Here is a 13,937-nt window from a genome sequence, read left to right as displayed (position 1 = left end):
CCCACTCCTACCCCCAAAAAATAGAATCCTGGAAACCGTACTGTGTTAAGGGTGCCGGGGGTTGTATCTCTGTGAGGGGTAAACTACACTTCCCAGGGTTCTTGTTTTGGGTGCTTTAAATGTGTCTTTACTGTGTGGTAGGCAAACTAAGGCCCGGGGGCCGGATCCAGCCCAATCGCCTTCTAAATCCGGCCCACGGACGGTCCGGGAATCAGCGTGTTTTTACATGAGCAGAATGTGTTCTTTTATTTAAAATGCATCTCTGGCTTATTTGTGGGGCATAGGAATTCATTCATTTCCCCCCCAAAAAATATAGTCCGGCCCCCCACAAGGTCTGAGGGACAGTGGACCACCCCCCCTGCTGAAAACATTTGCTGACCCCTGGTGTACAGTCTTACTCTGTTGGTTGCCTGTGTTTTTCCCCTCTTGGGGCATGTCCCTTGCCTCAGGCAGAGAAAAGGGCGTTGCTCATTTGGGCAAGCGAAAAAGGGAGATAAGGCTAAACGTGTCTTTCTCGTAAGCGCCAGCTTGAAAAGGGGATGGGGAGGGAGAACCCGACTGGAATTTGCAACCGGGCTCCTGGCCTAGTGCAGCTCGGGAGCTGTCTTTTCGGCTTGTGACCCACCAAGGCGTCTGCCGTCACAGTCGAGCTTCGCGGGGCTGGTTCCCTGCGGCGAGTTGGGATCTCCTGCCGGTGACCCACACCCAGGTGAGCTTTTGTGAAATGTGGGAAGGCAAGAGACTTGGTTTCGGCTTCTCCCTCCCTCTCCTTGCTGTGCCAGGATTAGTGCTGTTTCATAGGCAGTGTGGTTTAGTGGGCAGTGTGTCTGGTACCTATTGGATGGAAGGGAAGGAGGCCAACAGTAGGTGGCGCCAGAGCCAACGGCAAGCAGATTCAACTAATTCCTGTTTTGTCCCCCATCCTCCCTGCTGATTTCTGCAAGGGCAGCACTGAGACTAAGGGCAAGGAGGAGGTTGGCTGTGGGCAGACAGAGGTCAAATTGTTGTTTGAATGGTCCTGCCTTGGACATTTTCAGAACTGGAAAATACAGCATTTAAACTCACGATGACACTTTTATCTGGTGTTTTCATAATCGGGTGTTTCTGTTCCAATATTTCTGACTGTTGGGAATCAACTTGAGGCTCCGATCCCATGTGGTTTAGGGCAGCGGAAGCTACAGCCGTACCTTGGAAGTTGAACGGAATCTGTTCCGGAAGTCCGTTCGACTTCCAAAATGTTCGGAAACCAAAGCACAGCTTCGAGTTCAAAGAACGTTCACATACCAGAACACTCACTTCCGGGTTTGCGGCATTTGGGAGCCAAGATACGACTGTATTACTTTTCCAGAAAACTGAGATCGCTGTCTGTATCAGTGTCCTTTAGGGTCTCCAGCTGGCGAAAACCTAAATTGGTCTCCCTTTCTTTTCGGCTAGAGCAACCCCCGCCCAGCATAACCCTGATGAATGGCGATGGCTTGCACGAGAACCACAACGAGGAGACCAGGCAGAACGGCCACGAAGAAACAGAGCACGCAGACGATGGGAACGACCAAGAAGTTATCGTCATCCAGGACACCGGTTTTACGGTCAAAGTCCATGCGCCGGTAGTCGAACCTTTCCCCCTGCAAGTGAGTGTCTCTGGAAGTACCTCTGGTCTAAATCTCCTTGGCTGGCCCCCTTCCTCTCCAGGTGTACAAATTGGGACTGCTGTGTCTCATTGCTGTTGCTGTTATTGTCTCAAATCTGTCTTCACCAATAGGGTACCCTCTAAATAATGCTGGGCTACAATTCCCATCATCCCTGACAATTATCCATGCAGGTCGGAGCTGATGGGAGCAGAAGTCCAACAACATCTAGGTCACTGTTTCCCCAAACTCAGGTCTCCAGCTGTATTTTGTATTACAGTTCCTACCATCTCTGATTCATATTCAGAATGAAGAATGGGTATTAAATTGTAGTAGCAGTTGTGGTGGTGGTAATAATAATAATAATAATATATGCATCGATTTTGTGTGGGTACCTATTTGGACATCTAGAAGGCTCATGCGAACTTATAGGTTTAAGATCCATGCATTGCTGATAGTAACTGTTTAAACACACCTAATAATAATAGCTGTTGTTGTTTTATTTATACCCTACCCATCTGGCTGGGTTGCCCTGGCCACTCTGGGCAGCTTCCAACACATATAAAACATAATAAAAAAAATCAAACGTTAATATTGACAATCTGATCTGGTACAAAAAGTCACAATAACTTTAAAATAAGAGCAACTTACATGAAATAAAGCAATATTCCATAATCCATTGGAATATAATAGTAAACAGTAAAATGAAATATCAGAAAATAATAGTTAAGCCGTTTACACTTACGAGTTACGATAAAGAATTGCTAAACTATAAATCCAGAGAATTAACGGCAAGTCATAATGCATAAAATACCGCAAAACATACAAAACCACGTGAAAGGATCCAATTGAGAAACAAGAACACACAAGTTATTATATATGTGTGTGTGTGTGTGTGTATATATATATATATGTGTGTGTGTGTGTGTGTGTATATATATATGTCACTGAGCTCCTTTTCTCTCTTCGCAGGCTGCCCTTGTGGGCAGGGAGGAGAATGTCAGTCAAGCAGCCTTTTCAAGGGAAACTGAGGCACACACGGGGCAGAGGAAGGAATTGCTTTTCTCTTCAAAACGCTGCTTCTGCTGGTTCCAAAATAAGCTTAGATTAGCCAGTGTCCTGCTTCTGCAGCAGCAGCAGCAGCAGCAGCAGCTTACTATAAACCACCTCCAATCTAGGAGCTTAACCTGATCAGTCTGGGTGGCCTTTGTCCGGTGATGGCATTTATCAGGCAATTCCTAGCAGGGTTCTATTTTTATTTGCGTTTTTTGGTGGTGGTTGTGATGAGAGGAAGAGTCTGTTCCAGCATCCCTGGGGAATATGCAGAGGGCTTGATACACAGCCTTGAGGCGCACACAGCCGAAACGTGTAAAAAGCAGGCTGTGGGACAGGCAAACTGTTTTGTTGTATGCAGTCTTTTTTGTTCCCAGTAGTGATGTACCCTGGAACCCCAGGAAACTGGAGTCAAACTGTGCATTCAGGAGCATAAAGTTTGAAGGCAGTATAAGGACCCCCTGCCATTTTGGGGGGGCGACTGTGGGGTTGCTATGGACTGGTGCAGGGATCAGCAAACTTTTTCAGCAGGGGGCCGGTCCCCTGTCCCTCAGAGCATGTGATGGGCCGGAGTATATTTTTTGGGGGGGGAAATGAACAAATTCCTATGCCCCACAAATAATCCAGAGATGCATTTTAAATAAAAGCACACATTCTACTCATATAAAAACACACTGACCGTCTGCAGGCCAGATTTAGAAGGCGATCGGGCCGGATCCGGCCCCCAGGCCTTAGTTTGCCTACCCATGGACTGGTGGGTGGTTTTTGTGTGTGCGCGTGGGTGTATTTTGCAACATGCCATTGACGCAACAGTAGTGCAGTAATTGATGGTGGGTTTATACTGGGCCATCCACATACCATTCTGGTTTGTTAGTGGTTCTGCAGTGCTCTCCCAGTTTTACAGAGGGGCACTTGGGTGCTGTGGTGCAAGAAAAGTGGGAACCAGAAAACAAAACAAAGCTCTAGGGTATGTACCAAATGGGAATGAAGCGGTGTGCCTGCACCAAAGCATTTGCAGGTACAGAGTGGTATGGGTAGCAGATCTGTGCATAACTGCCTGGATCCGACCATAAGCACAAACCATCCAGAATGCAATGTGAAGGAATGTCTGGAACAACCCTCTGTCTCAGTGGTTAGAGCCCCTGCTTTGCATGCAGAAGATCCGTGGTTCAGTCTCTGATACCTCCAGGACCAAAAAAAAAAAAAAAAGGGAGCAGGTCTCTGCCTGAAAGTCCCTTGGCAGTGAGAATAAGCAGTGCTGGGCAAGAGGGGGAAATGAGACAGGGTCTTTTCACTGCTAGTTCAAAAGCTGTGGAGTTCTTTCTTTAAGGAAGAAGAACAAAACTCTTCTTCCCTTTTAACTTTTTAAATATTTTATAAATGACCTTCCCCTCCAGGGAAAACCTCCTTAAGCAAAAAAAAGTAAAAAAAGTAGATGCCTAAACATCCTGACACTCAGTGCCTACCTAATTTCAACAGGGATCTGATTCCAGAGAGCTGGAACCGCAACACTAACAGCCCGTTTTTGTTTTGTACAAATTAAGTTCACCTTAATAAGTTTGTTGTTGTTGTTTCATGTGCAATGAACCTTTTTGGTAAGCCGGTTTGAGTTGATACCGTTCTTCCCTTTATAAAAAAATAAGTATATGTAACCACTGTGTCCTGGCTTCTCTTTCAAGGTATCCCCCCAAGAGATGGTCCAGGAAATCCACCAGGTGCTGATGGACCGCGAGGACACCTGTCACCGAACGTGCTTCTCCCTGCAGCTGGACGGCAACGTCCTGGACAACTTTGCCGAGCTGAAAACCATTGAAGGGTTGCAAGAAGGCTCCGTGTTAAAAGTAGTTGAAGGTAAAACTTAGGAAAACGTTTGTAGCCTCGGATGCGTGGCAGGAACGTTCTTAAAACAGGAGACTACCTATAAATTGCAGGTAGGGAGACTGTGGTACCCTAGATGCTGTTGGAATAAGACTCACAGCAACTGATGCTGTTGCCATTGGACCCCTCTCCATTAGTATCCTCACAACATGAGGCTATTATTATTAATTAATTACGTAATCAAATTTGTATCCCACCCTTCATTCAAAGATCCCAGGGTGGCTTACAACATACCCAGAGTCTCTCCATCCCTTGTTGTTGTGGTTTAGTCGTTGTCGGACTCTTCATGACCCCATGGACCAGAGCACGCCAGGCACCCCTGTCTTCCACTGCCTCCCGCAGTTTGGTCAAACTCATGCTGGTAGCTTCGAGAACACTGTCCAGCCATCTCGTCCTCTGCCGTCCCCGTCTCCTTGTGCCCTCCATCTTTCCCAACATCAGGGTCTTTTCCAGAGAGTCTTCTCTTCTCATGAGGTGGCCAAAGTATTGGAGCCTCAGCTTCACGATCTGTCCTTCCCATGAGCACTCAGGGCTGATTTCCTTCAGAATGGATAGGTTGGATCTTCTTGCAGTCCGTGGGACTCTCAAGAGTCTCCTCCAGCACCATAATTCAAAAGCATCAATTCTTCAGCGATCAGCCTTCTTTATGGTCCAGCTCTCACTTCCATACATCACTACTGGGAAAACCATAGCTTTAACTATATGGACCTTTGTTGGCAAGGTGATGTCTTTGCTTTTTAAGATGCTGTCTAGGTTTGCCTCTTCATCCCTACTCTCTCAATTCACGCACCACTCTCCCACACCCATTTACACACCCACATACCCAAATAAGAGCTCCTTTTCACGGACCTAATAGTGCCCAATAAGGTTTCATCAGTTGTAAGGTCCAGCTCACTTTATCTGGAGGAAAGAAAGCTAAACTGCTAGCCGCTAAGCATTGCACAGAGACTGGGGGAAACGGTGGATTCTTCGAAAGGTTATTGCACACATATATAAGTTAATTAGCAGGGTTAACTTAAACCAAACAGAATCAAATTCAAGGAGAAATCAAGGATGAACTAATAACTGGAATAATGAAGAAAATGCAGTGTCAGAAATTAAAATAATATAAGGGAACCTCAAAAGGGAGGAAGTCGAACTATTCCAGTTAATTGTAACGTTGGATTTGTATTGTTAAACTATCTTTAAACTGGAAAATATTTTTTAATAAAACTAAGCACTGTGCAGCCATGCAACAGACCTTGATCCAGCCATTTGCACACACTGAGCTGTTCCTCCTTAGGCAACCTGTTTGGCTACTACGCTGGGCAGGGAGAAATGTGGAAATGCAGCAGAGATACCCAAGGACTGAATACACTACGGGCCAGATTTGGCCCAGAGTCTCATAGTTGCCCACCCCTGATATAAAGACGGTTCCTTCAAGCACTGCCTTGTACCTCCCTTGGCCCATCTGTGGTGTACTCGTTCATGGAAAAGGAGCCAGGATTAGCAGTGAAGTCGCTGCCCACAGAGGAGAAATCCTAAAAAGGAAGCCTACTTAAAAGCCTCTTTTCAAACATAATATTTTTCTCCTAAGTGCATACCTAGGACAGAATGGTTAGAGCCCCCAAGGTCACCCAAGTTAGCTTGAAGACTGGGGGAGGTCTTGAACCCGGGTCCTACCCAACGCTATCCAACCAGCAAAAGTTCCAGCCATAAGTAAGATACCCATGGCCATTAGGGCTCATGAGGGCTGGAACAGAACATCATTTGGAGGTTGGGGGGGGCGCGGCTTGAGTTTAACATTGCTGGACTAGGGCTGTAGAAACATGCCTTCACATCCTCCATGCTGCCATCAAGCTCATTGGTTCAGCCAAGCATCCCTCAGAACTGGACACGGGACTCCGTATGAAACCCGGCATGCTCCTCAATCCCTTTTTCTTTCTTTTTCCCCTGCCCCTTCTCCTTCTCTCCTTGCAACCGCCAAACCTTCCCAGAACCCTACACAGTCCGAGAAGCTAGAATACACGTCCGCCACATCCGAGACCTCCTGAAGAGCCTCGATCCCTCGGACGCTTTCAACGGCGTCGACTGCAACTCCCTGTCGTTCCTCACCGTCTTCACCGAAGGAGACCTTGGAGGTACGCAAGAGAGGGGGGGGGTCACAGTTGCCCTGTTGCTTCTGTTTCACGAGGCGATGCTTTGCTTTGTGCTTCCGTGGCCTGTGAAGCAAGGTCAGGGTTTCTCGATCGTGGGTCTCCAGCTGTTTTTAGACTACAAGTCCCATCATCCCTGACTACTGGTCCCTGCAGGAGACCCACGACTGAGAAACTGCCTTGGACCAAGGGGGAAATGTGTTGGGGTTTGATTAGATGCTAGGAGAATATGCATTTATTAGATATTATGCTTCCTTCCACACTTTAATGAGTTCAACAGAGTTCCATCCTTTTGCAGCTTAAAGGCAAGTTTGCATAGGCTAGTTTTAGCTTTTAAGTATATTGGTAATCCTGGATGTTTTAAGGCAGACTGGATTTTCCTGGCATTACCCCCCTCCCTTCACCCCTTAAAATACAACATTTACTCAGTATAGGTCTTGAAGAATATCAAGATACAGCAGCTTGGTGTAGGCAGGCTTAAAATGCGTAAAGGATTTACTAAGACATACAAAAGTCTAGCTTAAAAATGGAGTCTGAGCTGGAGCTCAGGGTTACAGGTGTTCTCACATTGCAGACATTGTTGGAAAGTGTTCGCACCCAGACAGGGAGGAGCATCTTTAGTTAGCATGCTCTTCCTGTTGAGACGCAAAGGGGAAGTGACCTCATGGAGTTGCCTCTAGCAAGTTTACAGGAAAGCTCTGTGAGCCTCAGCCCCTTCCCCTTCAGGTGCCTATCTGGCAAAGGAAAGCATTTGTTCCTTAAGGAAGCGCATTCGGGCATGTGAGCTGTCACCTGTCATCTGAAGGGGCATAACCTAATTCCAGAACAAAGACTGAGAATTGGTAACCTTAAGGTGCTGCTAGACTCCCAGCATGCATCAACCCAGACAGCACTGGATGATGGGAGTTGTAGTCCAATATCTTCTGGAGAACTGCAGCTTTCCCACCTCTTGGAACTAATGCAGGTGGCAGGGAACCTTTGGCCCTCTGGTTCTTGCTGAACTACAACTCCCAGAAGGCATGGCCAAAGGCAAGGGTCCTAGCTAGCAGGACCAGTAGTCAGAGATGATGGGAACTGTAGTCTCAAAACATCTGGAGGGCCACGTCTGAGGAAGCCTGTCTTAGGAGTAAGCATTGGGTGTTTTAACTTAGGGTCCCGAGAATGAGCTTGTGTCATGAAGCAAGTCTCTAGGCCAGGCATAGGCAAACTCGGCCCTCCAGATGTTTTGGGACTACAACTCCCTGACCACTGGTCCTGTTAGCTAGGGATGATGGGAGTTGTAGTCCCAAAACATCTGGAGGGCTGAGTTTGCCTATGCCTACTCTAGGCCTCGTGGTTCTTTCTCCCCACACCTAGCCCCAGTGCAAAAAAGGTGACAATTTTGCTTCTCCCCTGCAAAGGTTGGCTCTTGATGGTGCTGACTGCTCTCCTGTTCCCCTGTGCTTTGTTCCAGACAGCGGCAAGAGGAAGAAGAAGGGCGCAGAATTGGAGCAGATCGATTGTACCCCTCCTGAACATATCCTGCCTGGGAGTAAAGAGCGTCCCCTCTGCCCCCTTCAGCCTCAGAACAGAGACTGGAAGGTAGAGACCTAAGAACTGAGCAGGGGGAAGCACCAGGCTTGCCCCACCTGGGCCAGCTCCTTCCCAAAGGCAGGACATCCACCTGCCTGCCCCCTCATGCCCCCCCAGGTGATCATAGCTCGGGGGCAGGGCATCTGTTTGGTCCCAGGTTCTGTCCCCAGCTAGAAGGACTCCCTGGCTGAAACCCTGGGGAGTTGTGGCCTGTTTCAGTGTATCATAGGAAGGGGACCCTGAGAGTCATCTAGTCCAACCCCCTGATTGAATCATTGCCAATGGCACCTGATTGGCTCTCTACACGCTCATGCTCATTGGCTACATTCAAATCAAGGAAAGCTGCTGCATATCAACCTGAGCAATTGTGCTTCCTTTTTCTGGTTATTTGGCTATAACCTTTGATAGAATACAGATAACTGAACAAGCTTTGTTGCATTAGATTCTTCATTGAATTATCTTTCCATTGATACATAATTTTAAGGTATTACTCCCAAAAGAAGTGGTGTTAGGAGCCATCAAACCTCAGAAATAAGACTTTTTCCCAAACGGTTTCCACAATTTTGGCGTATATAACAGTACGGTGGTACCTTGTTTTGCGACCGGGATCCGTTCCGGAGCCCCGGACGCGAGACGGAAAGGACGCACGACAAAGCGCCGCTCTGCGCATGCGCAAAGCACAATTTAGCACTTCTGCGCATGCGTGAGCAGCAAACCCGGAAGTAACCCGTTCCGGTACTTCCGGGTTTGCCGCCGACGCTTGATGAGGCGGACTCAAAATGAAGTACCACTGTAATTCAAAACTAGTGTGCTGGGAGACAGATGTTCTAGGGTCACCTGTTCCCTGAGAAGCTAGCTTTCCACACACACACACACACCCCTCTTTCTTTTCCCACTCCATCCCTCTCTCCTCCCAAAGCCTCTACAGTGCCTAAAAGTATTGACCATGAGTGGCTGGAATCCTCCTCCTGGCAACCGCAAGATGCACGGAGACCTCATGTACCTGTATGTCATCACGATGGAAGATCGCCATGTGAGCATCACGGCCTCCACCCGTGGCTTTTACCTCAATCAGTAAGTGGCTAGACAGGCTTGATTTAAAAACAAAACACCATTTATCTATTTGTAAAGCGTATAAGGTACATATAAAATCGGGAGTTAGTTATGCCACGACTGCAGGCAGGATTATTCATGCTCAGAAACGGAAAGAAGATTTTCAGTACCAACCAAGGAGCGGCGGCAGACTAAACTAATGCCTGATGCTGAAATGGCAAAACATATGGGAGCAATAGAGGAACCAAGAGGAAAGAAAACTTTATCACAGACTGGGGGGGGGGGGGGAATTGTGGATTATTTGAAAGGCTGTTCCTTGCGATGTTCTTTGTCCAAAATATGCTTCCTGTGGCTTCTCTTTTCAGGTCCACGGCCTACAACTTCAGCCCTAAGCCTGCCAACCCCAGTTTCCTCAGCCATTCCCTGGTCGAGCTTCTGAACCAGATCAGCCCAGCCTTCAAAAGAAACTTCGCTTCTCTGCAGAAGAAACGGTAACCTTTCTCTCTCTCTCCCCACCCCAACTCCACCCCAAGCTCTTGTTCAAAACAAACTTTATCTCAAACTTAGGTCTCTAGCTGATGTGTTGTTGTTGTGTGTGTTTTTTGGACTACAACTCCCATCATCCATAGCTAGCAGGATCAGTTGTCAGGGATGATGGGAATTGTAGTTCCCCAAAAAACCTGGCGACCCAAGTTTGGGAAACCCTGGTCCAGAATGATGACATTTTATTGGTTTGTTTTGTTCTTATTATGCACTTTGTGGTTTTATTCTGTGAACCTCCCTGAGATCTTCAGATGAAGGGCGCTAGACAAATTTAGTAAATGAAATAAAATCAATCTTGTTTCCTGCTCCTCCAAATACAAACCTCAAATTTCTAGCCTTTTGAGGTGGTTGGAAAGATGAGCTTGAAAATGTGGAGGGCACCAAGGTCCATCTAGCACAGTCATAGAGTTGTAGAGTTGGAAGAGAATCCAGGGGTCATCTAGTCCAACCCCCTCCCCTAGCTCAGTAGGTAGAGTATCTCCTTTGCATGTGAGTGGACCCAGGTTCAGCCCCAGCATCTGCAGGTAGGACTTGGGACAGTCTTCTTGTCTGGAACCCTGAAGAGCTTCTGTTTGCCAGTGTAGCCAGCCTTGAGCTAGGTGGACCCAGTGGCCTAACTCGGCTTAAAGCACCTGCCTACATTTAATTTTGGGATGCGGGTGGCACTGTGAGTTAAACCACAGAGCCTAGGACTTGCCGATCAAAAGGTTGGCGTTTCGAATCCCCGCGATGGGGTGAGCTCCCGTCGCTCAGTCCCTGCTCCTGCCAACCTAGCAGTTTGAAAGCACTTCAAAGTGCAAGTAGATAAATAGGTACCACTCTGACAGGAAGATAAATGGTGTTTCCATGCGCTGCTCTGGTTCGCCAAAAGCAGCTTATTCATGCCGGCCACATGACCCGGAAGCTGTACGCCGGCTCCCTCGGCCAATAAAGCAAGATGAGCGCCGCAACCCCAGAGTCGGCCATGACTGGACCTAATGGTCCAGGATAACCGACTGCTTCAATGTTCTTCCTCAGCAAGTAAAATGTCCAAAAGGGTACACAGGATACTTTTGGTTCAGCTTTCACTAACCAACATCCTTCAGCTCACTCTCTGCAAAACACTGCATAAGACACTTATCTTGAAAGGCATATTGCCTCAAGTTTGAGTGATTCTTTGTGATGTTATACTAGCCTAAAAATCCCTCACTTTGGGACATTTTCTTAATTCTTATTAGTTGGTGACACCATGTATTTATGGTTTCCATGGCAAACGGGCAGATAAAGGTAAAGGAACCCCTGACCATTAGGTCCAGTCGTGGCCTACTCTGGGGTTGCGGCGCTCATCTCGCTTTATTGGCCAAGGGAGCTGGCGTACAGCTTCCAGGTCATGTGGCCATCATGACTAAGCCACTTCTGGCGAACCAGAACAGCGCACGGAAACACCGTTTACCTTCCCGCCGGAGCGGTACCTATTTATCTACTTGCACTTTGACGTGCTTTCAAATTGCTAGGTGGGCAGGAGCAGGGACCGAGCAACGGGAGCTCACCCCGTTGCGGGGATTCGAACCGCCGACCTTCTGATCGGCAAGTCCTAGGCTCTGTGGTTTAACCCACAGCGCCACCCTTTCGTGATGTTATACTAGCCTAAAAATCCCTCACTCTGGGACATTTTCTTAACTCATATTAGTTGGGGACACCATGTATTTCTGGTTTCCTTGGCAAACGGGCAGATAAGTACAGGGAGGTTTTCTGGTTTTCCACCCCATTACATCGAACGACGAGAGATGCATTAAAGGCAGTTAAAGCCAGGCAGCGTACGGAAAGCAGTGACTTAAATTAGAAAACAGGAGAGGGAACAGTTCAGATGAAGAGGCTTGACTGGAAGGCAGAGAAGGTGGCCTTTGCTCCAGAGCTTGGCCCCTAAGACTCTTCATTTGAGTTTGATCAGTCTCGTGGTCTTCAGTGGGGTGGCGAAAAGATGGGGGCGCTTTGCAGGAGAATGGAACGTGACAACTTCTGCGCATTGTTTGACTCCAACCCCCCAGGGTCCAGAGACACCCGCTGGAGAGGATATCTACCCCTTTCCAAGTCTACAGCTGGACAGCCCCTCTGGCTGAGCACGCCATGGACTGTGTGAGGGCGGAAGATGCTTACACCTCAAGGCTGGGCTACGAAGAGCACATCCCAGGACAGGTAAGAGATGGCTTGGCTTGGGGGTGGGGGGCTGCTCTTCGCCTTGGCTCTCGGCTGAAACTTGCCCTTGGGGTCTCTCTGCAGTCTGTGCATTCCTCAAGGACCACCTCTCTCCATGTGAAATGACCCAGATCCTGAGATCATCATCTGAGGCCCTTCTTTGTGTGCCTTCTCCTCGAGAGGCCCAGAGGGTGGCAACACGAGAATGGGGCCTTCTCTGTGGTGGCTCCCTGTTTCTGGAATACTCTCCCCAGGGAGGTTTGCCTGGTGCCTAAAATTATATATATTTTAGGCGCCAGGCAGAAACGTTCCTCTTCAACCAGGCCTTTGGCTTATTCATACCCTACAGCCTTTTAAATGCTTCTGTGAGAAGGGGGTATTCTTGTTTTGGTTAATTATTTACCTGTGTTTTAATTTGTATTTTATTCTGTCAACTGCACTGAGATCTTTTGATGAAGGGCGGTATATAAATTTAATGAATAATAATAATAATAATTTGACACATTAACCATTATACCACCCTTGGCTGTCTTACTTCTTTTAAAAAAATTAAACCTTGAAAGAACAAAGAAGAAATATCAGGCTTTTTTTAACATAACCATTAGAGAAAAGAAAAGGAGAAAAACTTCAGATTTTTACTTTTTGATATCTAGCACGCACTTGCCATGCCTGGAGGCGGGGGGGGGGGGGAATGTTTCCCTTCAGCATCCATTTCTAGTCTTCTTGAGGGCAGAAGAAACGTATAGTTAAGATAATTAAACCTGAACTGGTTCTGTGTGCATCTATTATTTATTTATTTATTTATTTATTTATTTTCCATTTTATAAATCTCTTCACAGCCAATAACTACCAAAGCAGTGCATAATAAAATAAGATAAAATTCAAAAGTTTACCAAATTAATAAACTAAAAGCAATACAACAGTTTCTGCAACCATGCAGTTAATACTCCATTAAGTGCCCGGGTCACATTTCAGGAAAACCTTCTTAAACAATAATTTGTTCAGTAGCCACCTAAATAGCAGGACACCAGGCCCTTGCCTGACTTGAGCTGGTAACTGTTTCCAGGGGTCTGAAGCTGCAACACTAAAAGCCCAATTTCTAGTACATACTGTGTACCTCTTTGGGGCATGTGGTGGTACTCGCAGCAGTGCCGTTGTTGGGCGAAGATATATGGGGCCTCTTAGTCCCCTTTTCATCTGACTTAGAGAGGGCAACATCCCTGAAAGTTTTGCATCTTTCTCTCTCTTTCCCAGGCTAAAGTTGTGATTTCATGTGATGCCTGTTATCTCTTCTTCCCCAACCTTCCTTTCAGACCAGAGATTGGAACGAAGAGTTGCAAACAACCAGGGAACTGCCACGCAAAAATCTTCCAGAGAGGCTGCTGAGGGAACGCGCAATCTTTAAGGTAACCTTGAGCCCTGCAGAGAGGCAGCCCAGAGAGGACTAGCAAGGTTCTAGTCCTCATTATGCAGCCAAAGCCTCAGCCCAGCTTCAGTTTTCAGTTTGCTGCTCAGTAATTGGAAAAGGGAGGTTGGGACAGGATGCCCTGTGATGTATGAATGAAGGAGGGATAGGTGGGTAACAGATAAAACGGATATGGATTTGTTCAGAGTTGCCCAGGAGGTGTGTTGGGGAAGACACACAGCACAGCTTCAAACCTCCTCAAAACATAATTTCGTTCACTCATTCTGTTTCTATGCCACTTTTTACTCACAAAAACCACAAAGCGGCTTACATACAATAAATGACAATAGCACAATATCAACATAAATCATGTAAAATAACTAACAAATCAGTTGGAACAAATTAAAAATCATCAGTAAAACTCTATTAACAAAACAACTTTAAAAAGAATGGGCAAAACAGCACAACCACAAGAAAAGTCATGAAATTCACAAAGCT

At 47.0% G+C, this 13,937-nt stretch overlaps 1 protein-coding gene across 3 annotated transcripts in view; it reads left to right on the top strand.

The window, feature by feature from the left end:
• CLUH (clustered mitochondria homolog) overlaps positions 1–13,937 on the top strand; it is a 71,862-nt gene that overhangs the window by 33,288 nt on the left and 24,637 nt on the right. For 2 of the 3 annotated variants that reach the window (XM_083587386.1, XM_083587385.1), the window contains exons 2-9: positions 1,435–1,628; positions 4,358–4,529; positions 6,533–6,676; positions 8,145–8,272; positions 9,183–9,337; positions 9,682–9,807; positions 11,887–12,034; positions 13,348–13,440. In XM_083587386.1, coding sequence (XP_083443512.1) covers positions 1,435–1,628; positions 4,358–4,529; positions 6,533–6,676; positions 8,145–8,272; positions 9,183–9,337; positions 9,682–9,807; positions 11,887–12,034; positions 13,348–13,440 — 1,160 coding nt within the window. Of the gene's footprint in view, positions 1–580; positions 710–1,434; positions 1,629–4,357; positions 4,530–6,532; positions 6,677–8,144; positions 8,273–9,182; positions 9,338–9,681; positions 9,808–11,886; positions 12,035–13,347; positions 13,441–13,937 lie in introns of those variants that run through there. The other variant, XM_083587387.1, reaches the window with a different exon arrangement.

This window comes from Podarcis filfolensis (genome assembly GCF_964270895.1).
Source record: "Podarcis filfolensis genome assembly, chromosome: 15".
Lineage (NCBI taxonomy): Eukaryota > Metazoa > Chordata > Lepidosauria > Squamata > Lacertidae > Podarcis > Podarcis filfolensis.
Note: the sequence above shows the minus strand (reverse complement) of the source record. Positions and strands in the feature narration are given on the sequence as shown.